This window comes from Orycteropus afer, unplaced genomic scaffold (genome assembly GCF_000298275.1).
Source record: "Orycteropus afer afer isolate SDZICR_OR568_19922 unplaced genomic scaffold, OryAfe1.0 scaffold00217, whole genome shotgun sequence".
NCBI lineage: Eukaryota > Metazoa > Chordata > Mammalia > Tubulidentata > Orycteropodidae > Orycteropus > Orycteropus afer.
The window spans coordinates 1725398-1746191 of NW_006921804.1; the positions used below are offsets into that span (position 1 = coordinate 1725398).

Consider the following 20794-nt stretch of genomic DNA (forward strand, 5'->3'; position numbering starts at 1 on the left):
GGGCTTGAACCACTGACTTTTTGGTTAGCAGCCAGATGCCTTATCCACTATGCCACCAGAGCTACTTTAAAGAATTGTGAGAAGAATGGAGTGAATAAGGGTTTGTAAAGGTTGCAGAGAGGTCAAAGTTGAGTTTGGCAGCTAGGGGGTCAGAAGTAATCCTGGAGAGAGTAATTTGAACAGAGAGGTGGAGTAAGAAACCAGACCACAGGGGATTAAAGAGAGTGAGGACAATACTAGGGGTGGGATGGGAGGCAGACAGTATGTACCCCCTCTGGTATTTCTTGGTAATAGGTAGGAGAGACAAAATGGGGTGGAAGGGGTGGGTTTAAAGACTAGAGTTGTGGGAAGGGTTATTGTTTTCTGTTTTCCATACAGAGAACACCTGAGCATGCCTGTGACTGGGAGAAAAGGAGCCAAGGGAGGGGGAGGAAGGTTAAAGATGAGGGAATGGGTAATGTGAGAAGAACAGTGCTAGAGGCCATATAACTTATAAAACAAATTCCTAGAGGTGGCAGAAGAGGAGGGGCAGACATTGGTTAGCCTTGGTAGGAGGAGGGACACGTTACTTCGTGACAAGAGGAAGAGAAGAAAGGTGGTGTGGGGGTGTGGACAGAAGATTTGTCAGATATTGGGAGGGATGTGGCCAGGATGGGGGTGGCTATGTGATCTTTCTATAAATTCCACTTACCAAGAGTTGAAGCCAACTGCTGCAGTGGGGAGGGAGGCTGAGTTGCAGTCACGAGAAGCATAGGAGAGCTGGGAAAGGTGGGGGCCGTAGCCTGTGCATCAGTGATGGATGGAGTGACCTGTCCAGCTGAGTCTGGTCAACACAGACCTACAGTCAGCCCAAAAGACGTTTGAGGCACTCTCTAGCAATTTCTGAAGTGGAGGGAAAGGCTGGTTTGGGGTGGGGAGCTGGCAGGGTAAAAGGTGGTCTGGGGTTCAAGAGATTACTCCACAAACATAGTCCTTCTCCCTATTGGTGTGCTCAGACCTGCTCCCCTCCGATCCCAGCAGTTGTCTGCTGCCCCAACAAAATAGCACAGGTCATAAGCTTTGTCTTTTAATAAAAAATAAACTGTCTGTGACAAGCAATTTTCTGAATTTCAAAACGAAGGGGAAAGGAGGAGAGAGGTCAGGGGGTCAGAGGGTAGAGGAGTGAACAAGGCTCAGATTACAGCTGCCACTCAAACCAAGGTAGAACCAAAAAGCCGAACCCACTGCCATCAAGTCCATTCTGACTCAGGATAGAGTAGAACTGCCCCATAGGGTTTCCAAGGCCATAAATCTTCATGGAAGCAGACTGCCTCATCTTTCTCCCACGGAGCGGCTGGTGGGTTCAAACCGCTGAATTTTTGGTGAGCAGCCAAATGCTTTAACCACTCCGCCACCAGAGCTCCTTCCAAAGCAGGGCAGAAGGGACCAAAATGAAGCAGGAAGGAAGGTGGTCAGGCTTCAGGAAAGAGTTCCCGGGAATCAGCGATGCATGGTTGGTAAAGAGAGTAGCAAGGAACAGCTCCCTGCAGAACCCTAAAGACCCCTGAGAGAGGGGAATGTTGGTGTCCAAAGTGGCAGCTGCTTTCCGAGTGGAGTCTCCAGGAGTGGCGCATTATGGTTGTTCAGATGGTCGGTACTTATTACCACAGAGCCCCGAAACAGCCAAGCTCTTTAGGATCTCCTGAAGCAGTATGTTTCTAGAAGATCCCCAGAATGGCCAGAACTGAAGGATTCTCTCTGGATCTTCCTATCAGCCTGAATCCAGGTCTGGGACAGCTGCTGTTAGAGAGCCTTTGCCCCATGTGCTTGGTAGAAGGGAGTCCCACAGGACTAAGGCCACTGTGTGTGGCCCTGCTGAATCCTATCAGTAGCACAGAGTAGCAAAAGAAACTCCTCTCATGGGGGGAAGAGGAAGGTGGTCTTCTGTGCTACTCCCACCCTAATCAGCGTTGCCTTGCTCCAGTCCCCAGCCAGCATGACCAGGAGCCCTGCCCTACCTAACAGCCCCAGCCTTTGCCCACAGAGTTTATACCACCTCAGTGCCCAGGTGGTGGTTGTCAGCATCCACATCACTGGCAGAGGTCCTGTGTTCCTTGGGGGGTTTGAGGGGCTGCTCCCTGCTTAGTGGGGCCTTCTCCCCGGGAGGCAGAGTCCCACAGCCCTGGACCTTTCCCCGGGCTCGGAGTGCCCCCAGTGGGGAGGCAAGGAGGAAGATGAGGGCTCCTGAAAGCACTAAGGCGAGGAGCACAGTGACTGTGAGGAAGTGGGGCCAGTAGGACCGCTGGGCAGCCAGGGCAGCCCCGCCACCAACCCTGGTCAACGGGGCTTCCACGCGCTCCCGGGGAATGCCCGCGAGCTCAGGGTCCAGTGCCAGGGGCTGGTCCTGGCTGTCCACCCAGTAGGAGACCACGGGGTATGAGAAACCGTGCTCAGTGGCCCAGCACTGGTAGAGGCCCCCCACCCCATCCCGCAGTAGCAGCAAGAGAGAGCCATTGTAGACAGTGGAAGAGGCTTCTGGGACTGGTGCTGTCCCATGACTCCAATGGTAGGAAGCCAGGGCTGAGAGGTGGGGGCAGGGGAGCTCCAGGATGGAGTTGGGGACAGCCAAGACTTCTTTAACTATAGAAAGAAAAGGAGTAAAAAGGTTAAGAAAGGGGAGAAGAAGGAAAGCAGGAGAGTCTCAACCCTACATCTGGACCCCAACTCTTATCTCTATCACTATTGCAATTTCCATTTCAACTCCCAATCTCAACTCTGACTTCCTCTCTATCCCCAGTCTAGACTCCAAATCAACCTCCAGTCCTACTTCACTTCCCCCACCCCATCTAATTCCACTTCTGGCACCAAAACCAACTTCAACTTCAATCTTGATGCCCAGCTTGGCCCCCAGCTTAGAATTCCTGTTGCTCCACCCTACAGCCAGGACCCAAATCCATCCCCACTCAATGTGCTTGTGTCTCAAGCTAGGCAGGTCCTGGGGAGGAAAGGAAGGGAGGAAATTGAGGCAAGAATGCCCACCCCAGCCCCAGAACTCTCCAGTGCCTTTGTGCCTCCCCCAGCCCCATACTCACTGATTTGGGGGCGGCTCTGAGGCTGGTGGCTCCTGCCTATGGGGCCAGTGGCACATGCCCACTTAGGGTTCCCTTGTTCTATGTCCTGCTTCCAGGAGCTCCTGAGGGGGCAGGAAAAGCAAAAGCAAAAAAAAAAAAAAAAAAAAAAAAATCCCCTGAAACAGACAAAAGTGAAAAACAGAGGGAAGAAGGGAGAGAAGTGCAGTGGGTAGCAGGGGATTGGGGAAACGAGGAACCCATCACCACAGGAGGGTGCAATTTTGGAGTGAATGTGGCAAAGCAGCATGAGAAGGATCCTAGCAGGCCATTCAGCCACCATCCAAGACTGGTACTCACAGGACAGGGCTGGACAATAGGCGGCAAGTTTGTGATTCAGGGTCCCAGGCACAATGGGGGTCCTGGGCAAGGACACAGTCCACACAGCTCTCATAGATGCTACAGTTGGCTCGGGGCACCCTCTGGATGCCACCTGAGAAGCCTGCAAACACTGAGCCCTGCAACAGAGATGAAGAGTGTGAGGGTGCCCCAGCCCCACCCAGTAAAGAACTGGCCCAGGTCCCCAAGGCCCTGCCCCACCGGAAAGCCATCTGATGACCAGGTCCCTTCCTACCTGGGTGGGAGCCAGCTGCAGGTTCCGAACAGGTTCAGGGGTAGGGAACAGCTGGATCTCCTCCACCAGATGAGCACTGCTGTCCTTGCTAACCACCGCCTTGTGGAGGGACCCCGTTGCTGTGGGGAGACAAAGAGCTGGGATCATCTCACCTCATCTACAGGCCCCTTTTTTCCCTCTCCCTGCCTCCAGAGGGCCTCCCCAGCTGTCAGAAAGTTCCTTCTGAAGACTAATGTGCACAGATACAAATCAGTCAGATTCTTCCTCTATGCCACCAGATGGAGCTTCCTTGTAAACAGCTTAAAATCCCTTGCTCTTCTGCACTTTCTTTCCAAAGGCCTGACAAAACTCCATCCCTGGTGGAGCCCAACCACCTAGTTTCCCCATGGACGTGGGGCGGTGGGCATTTGAGCATTTCTGTAGAAAACACTTCACCTGTCCCCTACCGCAATCAAGTCTTGACCCAAAGGCACTTCTATGAGGTCTACCCTGACCACTGTGGTGTTTTTTGTTGTTGTTGTTGTTGTTTTTTACTTCTTCCCTGTGTCCTTCTTTCCTATGCATTCCTGCCCGCTGAGCTATCTCCCTGTGCAAATACTGCCCTTCTGATCTCCCATGATTGATCGCTCTAAGGAGTGTATCTACCTGATGTAAATGTTCACCCTATATGGCTGTCTATTATTTGGCTAGAAGCCACAGGAGTGAGTTCAGTTCCAGACCTGAAAGGTAACTAGGGGGTCATAATCTTGGGGTCTCACCAGGCTCTATCAGACCAGTAAACCTGGCCTGACCACCCATTTAAAAGCTCCAATCTTCCTACCTAGCATGACTGATTCCCTCTTATCCTACTCTAATTTTCTCACCTCATAACATATTATATAATTCTCTCATTCGGCACATTTATTGTCTATCTCCTCCCACTCCACAAGGACTGGGATTTTTTTTTTTTTATCAGTTTTGTTCACTACTGTCTACCCAATTACACAGCTGATACTGTTCCTAGAACATTTAACACTAGAAAAAAATAATAACAGTTGCCAACGAGTTGAGTCTGACTCATGGCAACCCCACCATGTATTCAGAGTAAAACTGTGCTCCATAGTTTTCAAGGGTGGGACCTTTTGGAAGCAGATCACCAGGCCTATCTTTGGATGTACCTCTGGGTGGGTTTGAACCGCCAACCTTTCAGTTAGTTTAGAGTCCTTAACCCTTGCACCACCCTCAGATTCCTCCTAGTACATAATGTTGTTGTTGTTGTTGTAGTACATAATACATAATACTTGCTCAGTACATAATGTACTAGTGCCTAGTACATAATGTTGTTGTTGTTGTTGTAGTACATAATACATAATACTTGCTCAGTACATAATGTACTAGTGCCTAGTACATAATGTTGTTGTTGTACATAGTACATAATAGTTGCTCAGTAAGTATGTCCTGAAAGAATGAATGACGCTTCTGGTCATCTCCCTCAGGCAAGCCTTCAATGTGTTTAGCGATCTTCCCACATCTTCCTACTGACTCTCTCTCCCTCTTTCCACAAGACTATCTGAATCTATTCTTCTCTCCCCAGACCTCCCACCCAAGCCCTCACTCCTAGCTTATAACCTTGTGTCTTCCTACTTCACAAGGCATATAAAAACCTTCAGATAAGAGCTCTCTGGGCTTCCTGTCCAAGTTGACACACCCACCGAGTCTCACCTCTCTTCACTCCAGATGCTAGCTCTCTGTCCTCTACCCAAAGCCAGTTCTTCCACCTGGGTCCTGGACTCCTGCCTCCTGTTTCCTCAGCTACTTTACCTGCCAGTTATCCCTTCTTGTCCATCTCTTCACTGTCTCCCTCTCTACTGAATCCTTACCCTCTCCATCTTTGAAAAAAATAATTTGTGCTGGATCCCACACCTCAATCTAGTCAGCACTCATTCCTCTCTTCCGCTTCACCATGAAGCTTCCAGAAGGAGTGATTTCTACACTTGCTGTTCCAAGCTCCACTTCACCCACTCATTCTTCATCCCTCCGACATGGCTTCCCCCTGTATTGCAAGCATCTCTTGCTAAGGTCACCAAAGACCTCTGTGTCTGTCCTCTCCACCAGACGGAAAGCTTGGCTAGGGTAGGAACTGAGCTGCTTTGCTCCCCACTGTATTTTTAGAGCATAGCAAGGTGCCAGGCACATAGTAAGTGCTTAGTAAACATTTGTTAAATGAATGAATGAACTCAAAGTTTCCCTCCTCAGCCTGAGTTGGAGCTTGTTGCTCTAGTCCTCTGAGGGATTTCCTGGAGCTCTTTACTTACCGGTGCCCAGGTACATGACCAGATGGCTATGCCCTTCAAGGTCGTGGGCTGTCTCCACCGCAAGCTGTGTGTACTCCACACCAGACTTCACCAGCAGGGGTTTCCCCACCACCTGCTCATCCATCAGGAAATGATCCTTCATGAAGGTCAAAGCTTTATCGGAGGAGGGGCCCACCGAGCACTAAAGGGAGAAGGAAGCAGGTCAAAACCACTCTCTTCTTTCCTGTAGTTCACCCTTTGCCTCTTGCCTCACTTCCCCCTGCTGCCCTTCTTTGCTCCCCTCCCTCATGCCCTATACCATGCAGTCCTATCTTGGAACGGTAATTAAAAGCTTAGATTCTGGAGCTGCCTATCTCTGAATTCCAGCCTTTGCATGCCACAATTTCCTCAACTGTGAAATGGGATATTAACAATTCCTACCTTATAGGCTTGCTGTGAGGATGAAAGGCACTACTACATAAAGACCAAGTAGAACAGTGCTTGGTATGGAGTACTGCATAAATGATAGTTATTGTTACTTTCACCCTCATCATCGCCCTCATCAAGGGTGCCTGGCAGCCAGCAGGAAGCAGGCTCCTTGCAAGGAGGACCATGTTTTACTCCTATCTGTAGCCCCAGTGCCTAGTACAGGACCTGGCACACAGACAGTGCTCAGCAGATGTCAGTCAGTGCTCAGCAGATGTCTGCTGAGTCAATGGCAGAAAGGGTTGGTATAGCGGGGAGTCTTTCTCATCATGGTTTGCACGAACTTGCTGCGTGACTATGGGAAAGTCCCTTCTCCATTCTGGCCCTCCTTTTTCTCTCCCATAAAATGAGGGGGTTGGCCCAGCTGTTCTCTAAAGGCCCTGCCAGCCCCAGAATGCTGTGGCTCTGAGAAACCTATGTTCTGATCATGAGCAGGATCTTTGTCCTCCGCATCCAAAAGCATGGTCTTAGGGCCAGTCCCTAAGACCTGTCACTTGGAGTTGCATCTTCACATAAGTTACCTCATTCTCTAAGTTTCAACTTCCTCATCTGTAAAGTGAGGTAACAACATCTACATCTCATTTGGATTCTAGAAATGAGCAGACGCACTTACTCTTGCTTCCTCCCAAAGAGGAGGTGTTTTTCAAAAAGACAAAAACCTGTAGCAGAGGAGGCAAAAGCAGCCACGCTTTGGAAATTAGGAAGCAAATAAAGAAATGATAAATGACTTAGCTGAACAAAAAGAAAAGGAAAGGAAAAAGGGGGAATGTTAAACCAGTACTGGGAGAAGTCCTAAATCACCCTAAACTATCAGGCAGAATTGCTTAAAGTGTATAAATTAGTGACCTCAGTTACTTCTGGAAATGAGCTTAAAGTAGGGCCTAAATAAGGAGAATTATTTGAAAGTCTCTTTAAGAAGCAGACCGATCCCCTTCCCAGTTCCACACAGGTGGGCGACTGCCCCTTCCATACCCCAGCCTAAGACTGGAGGTTTAGTCTCTGTAGACGGTAAAACAGAGGGTCTCCAAGGGAACACCATCCTGAAAACAGGGGGATTAAATGCAGGCAGACATAGTACCTGCTGAGATCACCATGTTTGCTCTCCTTCTCCATGACTCTCAGACATGGGAGCCAGGCCATCTCCCTCCAAGTAGAAGACTAGGAGAGTCTACTCTGGGGAAACTGACCAGAGGTTCAAATGCAAAGATCTAAAGATACTGACATTGAGAGTCTCCAACAAAACACCTCAGGCAGATCATACTTAGTGGAGCTATAATGGAACCCACATCACCAAACCATAATGATGGGTGCAGAGTTTCCAAACAGCTTTACGGTCCCCTACTCTTAAATATAAGTAGGCAGTTAAAGATTATCAGACACGTGGGTATGATCACTAACATGAAAGAGACCACAACAAATAGAAAACAAACACACACCTAAGAGGAAACAGAAATGATTCAAAGAGAAGAAAACTTCACAGAAAATTATATTATCTTCAGAGACATAAGAGATTATAACCATGAAACAAGAACAGAATGCTACAAAGAATAGTCCTTACTTCACAAAAAATAGAGCAGCCAGACATTACAGACTTCCTGAAAGACAGCATACTACCATGATAAAATAGCCTTGCCCCCTAAAATGAAACCTGAATCTGGTCAAGCCTCTAGATCCAACTTCTTATCAGTTTATAGGAAATATGTACTAACTACAGAGATTAAATCACCGAAATCCAAACTACAGAAAACTCCATACGACAAATTAATTGCAAGAGAAAAAAGGAAGATGGAAAGGGAACATAAATTAAAAGAGACTCAAGAGACAATAACAATCACATGGTATAGACCTTATTTGGCTTATTTGGGTGTTGAGTCAAATTATATACTATAAATAAATAAATAAATAAACCTCATGGTATTTATGAGATTATTGGAAATTTGAACATTTAATACTAATTTAAAATGTAAAATCATTGTTAAACTTTTCCTTATATTTTGAAGATATATACTAAAATCTTTACGAATGAAATTATATGATGTCCAGAATTTGCTTCAAAATAGTAAGCGTGGGAGTGGGTGGGATAGAGATGAAACAAATCAGATTGACTATGAGTTGAAGCCAGCTGACGGGTACATGGAGGTGCATTATACTATTCTGTCTATACTTTATACATCAGAAATTCTCTATAATAAAACTTTTTTTTAAAATAAAAGGGATACTCGGTTCAAAAATCTTGGAAATTAAATATTTTAGCAGAAATGAAAAAATCTGATGGATTGGAAATAAAATTGAGAAATTCTCCCAGAAAGTAGGACAAAACCAAAAACTTGGAAAATAAGAAAGGATTTAAAAAAAAAAAAAATAGAGGACACCATGTGATCCGCAGCCTATATGACTATGAGACCAGAAGAACTAGATGGTGCCCGGTTGCCACTGTCAACCACTCAGAGGGGGATTTATGGAGGAGACCCTGGATAGAGAGGGAGAATAATGTGGAACAAAACTCAAAAACATTTGGAAAAAAAAAGGGGGGGGACCAGGTCTGCTGGTATGATGGAGCCTGGTAGAATCCCTGAGACTATGGCCACTAGCTGCCCTTCAGGTCTGGAATTGAACCTACACCTTTGGTTTCCAGCCAAGCAAAAGACAGGCATAGGCGTTGAACATTTACCTGAGGTAAATACACTTCTTGGAGAGAACAATCATGGGAGAAAGAAGGGGTGTTTATGCACAGGGAGACAGCTCAGGGGGCAGGGGTGCATGGAGGGATGGACACCGGGAAGAGGTGACTATTGGGAGGAAGTGGGAAGGGAGCTGTTGCATTGTGGTGAATTGTGGTCAATGTCATGAGACAAAGTGTATGTGAACTGCTGTATGGAAAGTGAATTTGCTCTGTAAATTTTCACCCAAATCACCAAAAAAAAAAAAAAAAACAACCTAGAGGACTAGACCAGAAGGTTCAGGAAAAGTGAGAAAACACCCCAATAGACTGAGCTCCATAAAGGAAGGGACATTTGTCCATTTTGTTTACTGTTATAGCTATATCCCCAGTGCTTAGAATAGTGCCTACTACCTCGGAAACCCAAGGAGGAGTCACTATGAATCAAGATGGACTCTATGGCAGGCAGTGAGTTTGATTTTTTTGTTTTTAGCCACTCCCCGGTAGGAAGATTAGGCAATCTACTTCCATAGAAATACCGCCTCGGAAACCCAAGGAGGGGTCACTATGAGTCAGATCCAACTTGACAGCAGTTTTTTTTTTTTTTTAAACTAAATTATCAATTAAATGTGAAAGTGAAATAAAGCCATTCTCAGGTATTCTAGGTCTCAAAAAATCCTATCTACTATGAAAATTTTTCATATCCTTTTCTAGGAATATAGGAGCTCTGGTGGCATAGTAGTTAAACCATTTGGCTGCTAACAGCCCCAAAGGTTAGCAGTCGGAACCCACCAACTGCTTCACAGGAGCAAGATGTGGCAGTCTGCTTCCGTAAACCCTTCCATAGCCTTGAAAATGCTATGAGGCAGTTCTCAAAAAAAAAAAAAAGTCACTGCCATCTAGCCGATTCCAATTCATAGCGGCCCCCATTGGGTTTCTGAGGTGGTGGGTTTGAATCACTAACCTTCTGGTTAGCAGGCAAATGCCTTATGCACTGTGCCATTGGAGCTACTTTAGGGAACAGTTCTACTCTGTCCTAAAGGGTCACTATGAGTCAGAATTTATTTGATGGCAGTGGGTCTGGTTTGCTTTGGGTTACTCCAAACCAAAAACAAACTCATGCCGTTGAGTTGGATCCAACTCATAGCGACCCCTCCTAGGGTTTCTGAGGCACTATCACTACGGGGTTACTAGGACTCTATGAAAGATATTCTCTACTAAAAATGAGGTAGTAAAAAACAAAAATAAATAAGCAAATTAAAAAAAAAAGAAGAAGAAGAGGAGGCATATTATGTCAGAAACATAAGATCTATCACAAGAGAGAGGCAAAGGGAATCCCCAGGATGATGAAAAGGGAGATTCCAGGGTGGCAGCTGTGCCCTGGACGTAGAGTACCTCCAGTCTAGACTGCAGCAGGTCTGAAAGCTCTCTAGGAAGATGAAACTGTTGGACTGATGACCTGATGAGGCTGTCTTCAGAAGCTTTTGAGATAATTGAGAAAGATCATGGGGTTGAATAGGACCATTGGTGGTGCAGTGGTTAAAGTGCTTGGCTGGTAACCAAAAGGTAGGAAGTCTCAACCCACCAGCTGCTCCACAAGAGAAAGATGTGGTAGTTTGCTTCTGTAAGAGACTGTTATGTGCCGTCGAGTCAGACCTGACTCATAGTGACCCCTCCTTGGGTTTCACAGATAGTAGATTGCCCAACCTTCCTTCCGAGGAGTGGCTGGTGGGTTTCAACTGCCAGCCTTCTGGTTAGTAGTCAAGTGCCTTAGGTACTACGCTACCAGAGCTCCCCTGTAAAAGATTACAGCCTTTGAAACACTATGAGGCAATTCTACTCTGTCCTATGGCTCACTATGAGTCAGAATCACTGATAGCAATGGGTTTGGTTTGGTTTGAATGGGGTTGAATTAGAGATAAGAGTTTAGAAAACAAAGCAAACCAAAAAGTCAAGATAATTACTAACGCCAGGCAAGGAAAACAAAAAATTATACAAAAGGTAAAGTAATCAAGGTCTACCACCTGGCTTCACCATGAATAAGGATAATATTGTAAATATGGATCTAACAAATTATTATAAAACTATGTTGGGAGGTTGAGGGTGGGTGCAGTGCTATGTTATAAGCTAGCTTTCTTGGGGTGGCAGGGGGAAAGCCCTGATTTATAATGTAGATACTCCCACCTTAGCTGATTTTTTTTTTTTTATTTTACTTCCTTTTAAAAAAAAAAAAAAAAAGGCCTGTTTTTTTTTTTTTTTTTTTTGGGAATTGGGTGAAAATTTACAGAGCAAATTCACTTTCCATACAGCAGTTCACTTACACTTTGTCTCATGAGCACCTTAGCTGATTTCAAGGTCCAATGTAATGTCACTGAACATGAAATGTTGAATTTGGAAAGAGATGCAAGCCAGTTCCATCACAACACTAAGTGGTCAGAAGACAGCTAAATCTTACCTTCCATAATGGGAATTCAATACAAACTGCCTGAAACATCAAATAGTAGCAACACAAGTAGTTTTAGACAAGGACAGGGCATGGGGCTGTTTTTGTAATCAATCCTGTACATCTATTTAATTCTCTTATGTACATATAATATCTAGGAGCTCCGGTAGCATAGTGCCTAAGGCACTTGACTGCTAACCAGAAGGCTGGCGGTTCAAACCCACCAGCCACTCCTCGGAAGGAAGGTTGGGCGTTCCTACTTCCGTAGTGATACTGCCTCGGAAACCCAAGGAGGGGTCACTATGAGTTGGGGCCGACTCGATGGCAAATAACAACAACAACAACATATAATATCTGATTTTTTAAAAAATGGAATGCAGCCAGCTACCTGGAAAGAGCAAGTAGTTGGACCTGTGGGCTCGGAACCATGGTCACAAGAGACATCAAGCTCAACTGGCATAACATACTAAACAAAAACATTGTTCCACATCCCACTTTGGCAAGTAGTGACTGGGATCTTAAAAGCTTGCAAGCAGCCATCATGAGATAATGTGTGTGTGAACTGCTGTATAGAAAGTGAATTTGCTCTGTAAACTTTCACCCAAATCACAATTAGAAAAGAAAAAATGGAATGCAAGTGAACATGCCCAACACCATGCTTGACATACAGCCAATGATCCTTGTTTCCTCAGTGATATACTCAGGTATTTGGTATGTGCTATGTGGTGCAGTGAATTACTCAACATAGCTCTTCTAGCCACGGTCTTTGTGACTCCCACCAGATGACTGGGTGGCACTATGCAAAAGTAAGGTGCTTGTGGCCCACCAAGGTGATCTGATAGCTTGCTAATAATGTAAATAAGGTACATGGTACCCTTGTGGGGGGTGAGACTGTGCAAGTAAGGGGTATGGAACCCTAACATGGGGATTGGTTAGTTTTGCAATCTCACTAGGCTTAAAATGAGCCCTCCCAGAGGCAGAAAGGGAGAATCTCACTACCATCAAGACAGAGAAAAGCTGTGAGTGGAGTTCGTCCTCGGACCTGAGATCCCTGCACTGAGACAGCAGAGAGACGGTGGCAGCAGAGGCAAAAGAACCAAGAGACCGACATGAGACAGGGAAGAGAGCTTACTGGCCACAGAGCAAGAAAACCGAGTGCCTTCAGGCAGAAGACTTGCTGGTAGAGTGGGGTGCCTCTCTGGGCACCTATTCAGCAAAGCTGAAAGAGCTCAGTAACACTGGTCTGAGCAGGGCAGGGGCTGAGGCCAGAGAGAAATGTGCCTGCAGCACAGCTGAGAAGCAGCTATTCTGATAGAAGAACTGTATCCTGAGTTGTTTTCTTATCCTAAATTGTAACCTGTTACTTCCCTAATGAACCCCATAATCGTGACTATTGTGTGTGAGTTCTGTGTGGCCACTTACCAAACCCAGCAGAAAAGTAGAGAGTGCTGTAAGAGGGATGGTTGGTGTGATAACTGGCAGAAAGACTGGAAGGTGGAGGCATGTCTGACCTCTACCTTATAGGAATCCCCCTTGGGCCATTGTTCTGGATCCTCCTTCCCCTTGTAAAGTTAGAGGAGATCAGAGGATGCTGCCACCACGCTGTTTTTGCAGTATGCAACTTAGCCTGGGGAGAGGAGATGTCCCTGGCAGCTGTTGGGCACCTGTGGAATATGGGCAGCTGGACAGACATGCCCGATGGGGTGGGGAGCACTACATTTATTGAGCATTTACTATACCATGATAGGTACTTTTACATATGTATATATCTGGGCTTTGCTCAGCGTAGGGGTGGTACTCACGCTGCCTGGCCGGGGGTTGGTCTCAAAGCCCATGTAAGTGATCCAGCGTGAAGTTTCTTTGTTCAGCTCCTTGTATTTCCCTTCAAAGACACGCTCAATATCCGTGAGAGAAAAGGCACAGATAGCAGAGCTCTTGGTTCCACCAATCTGCCTGGGGATAGCCAGAGGGGACATTGTCTGTGGTCTCTTCTACCACACGAAGGACACTCCAGCCCCAACCCACCCTCAGTGAGAAACCACAGGAAGGCAGAAATGTGGTAGACTGGGCCAACCTCCAGCTTCTCCCACCCCCTGCTGTGGTTATAAGAGCTAGAGAGCCACTTTGGAGTTCCCTGACTCTGGCCCTGGCTTTAGGCCCATTTTAGGATCTAAAATACGATCATCTGTAATGAGAATTCACTGGAGTTCAAGCCCTAGGGTAGCTCCTGCCTGTCCTGCCCAGGCTGGGCTGCACATGTGGGAAAGGCAGTATAAACAGCTATAGGCTGGTTCCAGATGAAGCCCTCCTTCTTTGGTCCCCATAGACTCCTGGTCCTCAGAGAACGGACCCATGACTACTGGACTGTTTTTATTCCTTCAGCACTGGTTTGCAGAAACAGAATATCTGTCTCTGACTCTTTGACCCAACTGTGACACATACCAGCTTTTCTGTTCTGGATGCATTGAGTACCTACTTACACCTTTGGTACCAGTGATATCCTCAACAAGGACCTAAACACTGTGGGGCCAGAGCCCAGCTGTGGGATTTTGGCAAATCAGTTCCCTTTTCTCAACCTGCAAGCAATGGCTTCATTTTTATTTTATGAGACTGATGATGTTTCCATCTTTGCCCTGGCCATAAGGAAAACCAAACCAAACTCAATGCCATGGAGTCGGATCCACTCATAGCGACCCCTCCTTGGTTTTCTGAGGTGGTATCACTACAGAAGTAGATTGCCCAGTCTTCCTTCTGAGAAGTGACTGGTGGGTTTGAACCGCCAGTCTTCTGGTTAGCAAATACCTTAAGTAATACACCACCACAGCTCCTGGCCATAAGGAAGCTTAGAGCTAAACTTGTGGTCAGCATCCAGGGACTGTATAACGCCTTACAGCAAGCATTTGTAATGTGCTCACCCTACCCTTGGCTTCTCTTATGCTACCATTATCCCCATTTCTTTATCTATAAAATTTTATTTAATATTAGACTTTTGTAAGCTGCCTCCTTTTTCAAATGGGCAGGATATAAATGATAAATTAGTAAGAACCTCTCTGAGCTTCATTTTTCTCATCTACTCATGAAAAGGATGAGTGAAATTCCTGGGAGGTGGTGACGATCAAATACCTCCCCTTGTAAAAAGCGGAATAATTGTTCAGCTCATGTCAGTTCCTGCTTCGCTAAGCGAGTCAGGGCAGTACTGTAGCTAACCCCAGATCTCTGGTCCAGCCTCCAAGCTTCTGCCTGGCTGCTCACCACTGGGAGGTGAAGACTGCGTAGATGGAAACTGTGGAGGAATTGGCAGGCCCCAGGACTGCGTGGCGGATGATATTGAACGGCAGCTGCCCAGGCTGGGCGCAGAGCAGCTGGGCTTTCAGGAAGGTGGTCCACTTCTTCTGCAACAGCTTCTCACCACCCACATCGTTCTGGAGGCACCAGCAGAGTCAAGAAGAGCCCGGGGTCCCGCCCCACCCCCTTCGTCTCTTCCGCCCCCCTTGGGCCCTAAGAGCTCAGTCCCGCTTCTGACAGCCCCCTATTGGCTCCCTCACAACCAGCCCCGCCTCCGGCCCCCAGCCGCTGACCTTGCAGACTCGGGCCACGCGGGACGTGTGGAGCTTCTCGAAGAAGTCATATTCACTGGCTGTCTCCTCGAAGAAGAAGTAGACGAACTGGGTCGAAGGAATGGCTGCCACGAAGGAGGCATCCGCTGCGGGGGAAGGGCAAGAGGAGCTTAGAGACTGAGCACATGGCTGCCTTGAGTTCTCTTTGGTGAAAACCCTTGAGCTGGCCCTGGAGACCAAGAAATAGGATGCCTCGGCTCCCACGGCTGCTGGTCAGGGTGGGGTTGGGGGACGGCTGAAAATTCTTTTATTTAGGTAAGATGGAAGCTTCATGCGGGTGGGGAGCTTTGTTTTCTTCACTGCTGCCAGCACCTAACTAATTCCTTACACATAGTAAGTCCTCAACAAAGAAAGTAGAATGAATTAAGAAATTCACATTATCAGGGCTCGGGAAGGAGGGCTGAACCTGTGCTGTGTGTGGGTCAGGTTCTTACGCTCCAGCCAACTGAGGAAGTTGTCGGTCTTGAGGACGGGATGGCCCAGTGTGCGTATCAGGATGGGCTCACTGCCCAGGAAGTTGTTCATGGTGCCAGAATACAGCTTCCCATCTGAGGAAGTTAAGGAGAAACTTATCATGTACAAGGCTTCCCTGTTGGTCTCTGACCTGCCTCTGACTGGGGCCAGCATCCACATCAGTCTCTAGCGCCCTTCATTCTCTCCACACTTTCCTGAGCCCCAACCAATGCCCAGCTCACACACCCTACTGAGCATCATTTTCCAGCCTTTCTCTGGCTACTTCCTTATACATCAGTTGAACCACTTGTCAAATAGAATCATTCTTCCCCAAAAGTGACTGTCTTTTCTGCTTCCACACCTTAAGTCCTACTTTTCTGGAACACTATCCCTGCCCTCTACCTACCTGTCCTTCAATTTCCCACTTAAAAGTCAAAGACTACCTCTTCCAGAAAGCCAGGGTGGGAAGCATGTAATGGTTTGTATCTGAGAGAACACACACACACACACAAAAAAAAAACCTCAAAACAAGCTCACTGCCGTTGAGTCAATTCCAACTCATAGCGACCCCTCCTTGGGTTTCCAAGGTGGTATCTCTATGAAGGGAGCTCTGGTAGCGTAGTGGCTAAGGCACTTGACTGCTAACCAGAAGGCTGGCGGTTCAAACCCACCAGCCACTCCTCGGAAGGCAGGTTGGGCAATCCTACTTCCGTAGTGATACTGCCTCGGAAACCCAAGCAGGGGTCGCTATGAGTCAGGGCTGACTTGACGGCACATAACAACAACAATCTCTATGAAAGTAGACTGCTCAGTCTTCCTTCCGAGGAGTGGCTGGTGGGTTTGAACAACCAGCTTTCTGGTTATCAGTCTTTGTCTTTATAATTCCTACAATTCCTAGCATGATGCCTGGTACACCAGAAGTTCTCACACGTGTGTATTTGTTGAACAAATGATTGAATCTCAGACTCTTCTCTGCCTGAGAACCTTCCTGGACCCTTCTACCTCTTTGTCTCTCTCCCCATCCATCTCTTTCCACCTCCTTTGTGGAAGTTCCAGCAGGAGCTGGTGGTTGGGGTGCCTGATTCTCCCTCTTATCTTGTGCTCTGAGGCTCCTGGCTTTCCCTCCTTCTGTCCCCTGCCCTTCAGGAAACTGTCAGATACCTTATTTCACAGAGTGACCCAGGAAAGCAGATGTTGGGATAGTCCATGAAACCTGATACTTACCCACCAAGACAGCTGTGTGCTTGTGGACTGGGTTAAAGGGGCTTTGGCCTTTCCCCTCTATGACACTATCCTCCAAGATGGGCATCAGGTTGGAATCTTTGAGTTCCTAGAGGGGGGGAGAAGCTGGGGGGCCAGAACGCCAGGGTCTCATGTCTGGGAAATCAGGGGTATGAGGCGGGGGAGGGAAAGGGACATACATAGAGGGGAACTGGTCTGGAGCCAGGAAGCACAGGAAGATCTTGTGTTTGGAAGACCAGAGTTTTCCAGAGCTACAGAGGAAGGGCTGAGGGTAGAAGTAAGGAGGGAGGCTTAGGGGCCTGAAAGCCAGGTGCCAGATAACTCACAATGAAGGTACACGCAGGGCTGAAGGCGAAGGTGCCGCAGGCATAGAGATGGGTGGCATTGAAAGAGACCAGGACACGGATGAAGTTGAAACACTGTGTCTGGAGGAGATGAAGAAGTCAGAGCCAGTTGCTACTTGCCCCAGAATCTGCCCCCTCACTTTCTAGTGGGGAGAAGGGCTGGTCAATGCTGGAGTAATCCCTGTATGTCTTTATGGAACATAATCAAGGCAGATAATCATGCATGCAAGCACTCTCCACTGTGTGCCCCACCCAAGGTCATCTCATTGATGGCCTGGACCCCAGGGTTCCCCACTCAGAGCTCTAGTACTTATCTCATCCACTTACCTCATTGCTCTTCCTCTTAAAGGCACATTCAGTCTTTTTCTTTTCACTGGCTGGCCAGGGTATCTGAAGCAGAAAGTTAGGAGGAGGAGATGAAGGGAAATGAGATCTTTAGCTCTAGCTCTGGTTTTCCATCCCCTCCCTGGCTCTGGTGTGAAATCACCAGCAGGTATTGTAGTTAGTGACATGGTGATGGGCTGTAATAAAATCAATTTGTGACCATGGCTATTACTTTCAGGATACTGACATTCGTTAGAACATAGCCCCATGGTAGAACATGGCCTCTGGAATCACAGACCTAAGTAAATCTAGGCTCAGCTTAACTTACTGCTTAAGTGATCTTGGTCAAGTTCACAGTTTGCTGGAGGACACAAGTAGGTGGCACATGTTAAGCACCTAATGAAGTGCACGGTAAACACAGCAGCAATTGTCGACTCACACATATCCTGGGGAAATTACTGAAAGTGTCAGTTCTTGGGTCACATCTCAGAGAATGTGCATTTTTTACCAGTACTCAGGATGGTTCTACTCAAGTCATCCACAAACCACAAACCACACACTGACAAATACAAACTATGGAGATCATTGATCATTGTTAGCACTGCCTCCCTCTTTTCCTTCTTTCTTCTTCTCTCCCTCATCTTGTTCCTATTAGTAGAATAACTATAACACAGAAGCTTCAGTGATTTCTATCAGTGGGTGAACAGCAAATTATTGATACAGTTTGAGTCAGTGTTTATTTTATATGTCAATGGTTTCCATATCGGCCATTTTGGCAATGAAGATGATTCAATCAGTCGCCCTGATGCCAATGAGTACCATCATAGCATTTCTTGTCCATTATGTGGGTAGCAACTGGGCAGTTATTCATGCATATGCAGCCCAGTCCCAGGGCAGCTGCTGGCCCCCTCCTCACTCCCAGCCCCTGCCCTTTATCCCTGGCCTCCTCACCCTGTTGTGAAGCCTTGGGACCCCTGGATCTTGGATATTCAAGGCCAGAATGGCCTCTCGAGCCCCCACATAAAGAGTATTTCCATCATCACTCAGGAGCAGAATGTCAAAATCCTGGAGGTCCTTCTGCTGGAAGAGGCTAAGTACCCTGCGTCCGTCCCCTGTTGAGAGGTGGTGAGAAGGAGTGAGTGATGAGGAGTAGGGGGCAGATCCTGGAGATGGAAGTGAGGGGAGGGGTAGGTTGGCAATGTGTTCCCCAGGCCTTGGCAACTGGACCCACTCTTCTCCACCAGCAGCTCCCCCTCCGCCCTGCCCTGCTGGCAGCCACAGGAGCTTTGTGTGTGGAGCCCACAGCAGAGAGGAGAGGCAGCCAAAGACAGGGAAATGACAGCCTGGGGCTAGGGAAGGGTGGCCAGCACCCAGGAGACAGACAAAGGAACAGGCAACAGAGGGAGACACAGGGGATGGTCTTCTAGGCCTGGAGGCTGTGGTGGGGGAGGGACACCTTGTCACCACTAGCACAGCACTATGTGTCAGAGTAGCTTTGGGGTTTAGGGGCTCCTCTCATCACCACCCACTTCCTGCCTCTTCACTATTATAGGAAATTTCCACCACTCGAATCACTTAGGCTGCAGAAAGGAAGCATTTTCTTCAGTGGTCCCTATAAGCATTTCTGGGTGTCACCTGGGCAGGGGAGGTGGATCACCTAGGCCATATTCATTATCTTGATGTGGTGGCGATAGCTGGCGGCAGTGGCAGCAGGGGTGAGGGGTGTGTGTGTATGTGTGTGTGTGTGAGAGAAAGAGTGTGTGTGTATGCATTCCTGTCCCACCCATCAGCAAAGGGGAAGGAGTTCCTCAGATCCGCTCTCATTAGCACTTTGCACTTTTGCATTAGTTAGTGACCTGACTAGATAATTGTTTCTTTCCGGGGCTCAGGGAATTTTAGGACCAAGAGGAGGAATTGGGGAATAATGTGGCATGGTGCTGGAGGGGCTAGCCTCAGAGAAGGATGTCTGCTGGAGAAGGCCAGGTGTCCCCCAGAATTGTACAAACTTCTCAGTTACTGCACTAATCACCATGTAGCATGGCTGTCTGCTCACTGCCTCTTCCTCTGGAATGTGAGCATCTTGAGGGCAGGGGCTGAGTCTGGTCTATGTTTGTGTCTCAGCCCCCAACATGGAGGAAGCTCTCTCCATCAATGGGCAATGTACATTTCCTTCACCAGGTTACCTTAGAAAGTTGCTAAAGACACTGCCATGTTTGGAGACCCTGTCCCTATAGCTCTGACAAGATCCATGTCCTTTTTGGAATCTTCTCCCGGAGCTGAGAGGGGCAGCAGCCCCACAGCCTCTGTCGGAGACCAGCCAAGCTGTGCCTACAGGGCTCCAGGGCCCTCTCCCCAGCCAGACTGTGCTGGTATTCCTGGTGAGGGGAGATCTGTCCCATGTGTCCATGGTGCTGGAACCTCTCAGCATGATCTCTGGGGTTGGCTTAGGCCTCGAGTGGTCACCAGATCCAGATGATCTCCCTGCATGAGCCTTAGGTTTGGGTCACCCAGGGGTGTGAGAGCAGTTAGGGGGGGTTTGAGGTGCCCAGCTGGTGACCATGACATTTAAAGAAATAAAGAAAATTCACCAACTTTGGAGAATTGGAAGAAGCAGTGCCCCTGGACACCCCGCCCTCTCCCTTCCCTTTCCTCCATCTTTGACCCAAGTGACTTTCACCATCTATTCTTTTCAGTCTGAGTTTCTCCTTCAGGCTGCTCTTTCTCTAGGGCCCTGTTTCTCTCCTGCATATCTCTCTCTGTTTCCCCATGTGCATTTTTCTCCTCTTCTCCTTTTATCTCTCCACCTCTCTTTCTCTCTCTCTCCTTCCTCCATTCTACCCCAGCTCTGTGTTGCCATTCCCACCACACTTCCCTAACATCAGAACTTACCTGCATAGTATCTGACCCTGGGCATGGGCCCCTGCCCACTACCCTCTGTGGTTGTTGGTGGCAGCAGCAGCAGCAGTAGCTGGAAGAGGAAAAGGCCCAGGAGGCTCCAGAGGTCCAGGCTCAAGGCTGGGAGGGCCATGCTCAGTCAGGGCAGTCACCAGCCCACTCTGGGCAAACAGGCACTCAGACAATCTCAGAGTGAGCAGGCCTCACCACATCCCCCTAAGGACCAATCAGAAATGCAGAAGTGTGAATGGAGGGGGGAGTCCTAAGGGACTCCTTTGAGAGAGCTCTCAGAGTCCCACTTCCATCACCCTCATGGGCTACAACCTATTGCTTCACTCTCTGGGTAGGAACCCAGCTGTTCCCTATCTTGCCTCTTC

The 20794-nt window shown here is 47.9% G+C and overlaps 1 protein-coding gene across 1 annotated transcript; it reads right to left on the reverse strand.

The window, feature by feature from the left end:
• Positions 1-2026: 2026 nt before the first annotated feature.
• SEMA4A (semaphorin 4A) lies at positions 2027-20550 on the reverse strand. The gene is given in 16 exon segments (XM_042782000.1): positions 2027-2619; positions 3072-3172; positions 3408-3565; positions 3682-3800; positions 5976-6156; positions 7054-7071; positions 7073-7099; positions 13345-13495; positions 14795-14964; positions 15121-15245; positions 15594-15707; positions 16837-16942; positions 17181-17279; positions 17526-17588; positions 18474-18634; positions 20412-20550. Coding segments are annotated over 16 exon segments (2325 nt in total).
• Positions 20551-20794: the final 244 nt, after the last annotated feature.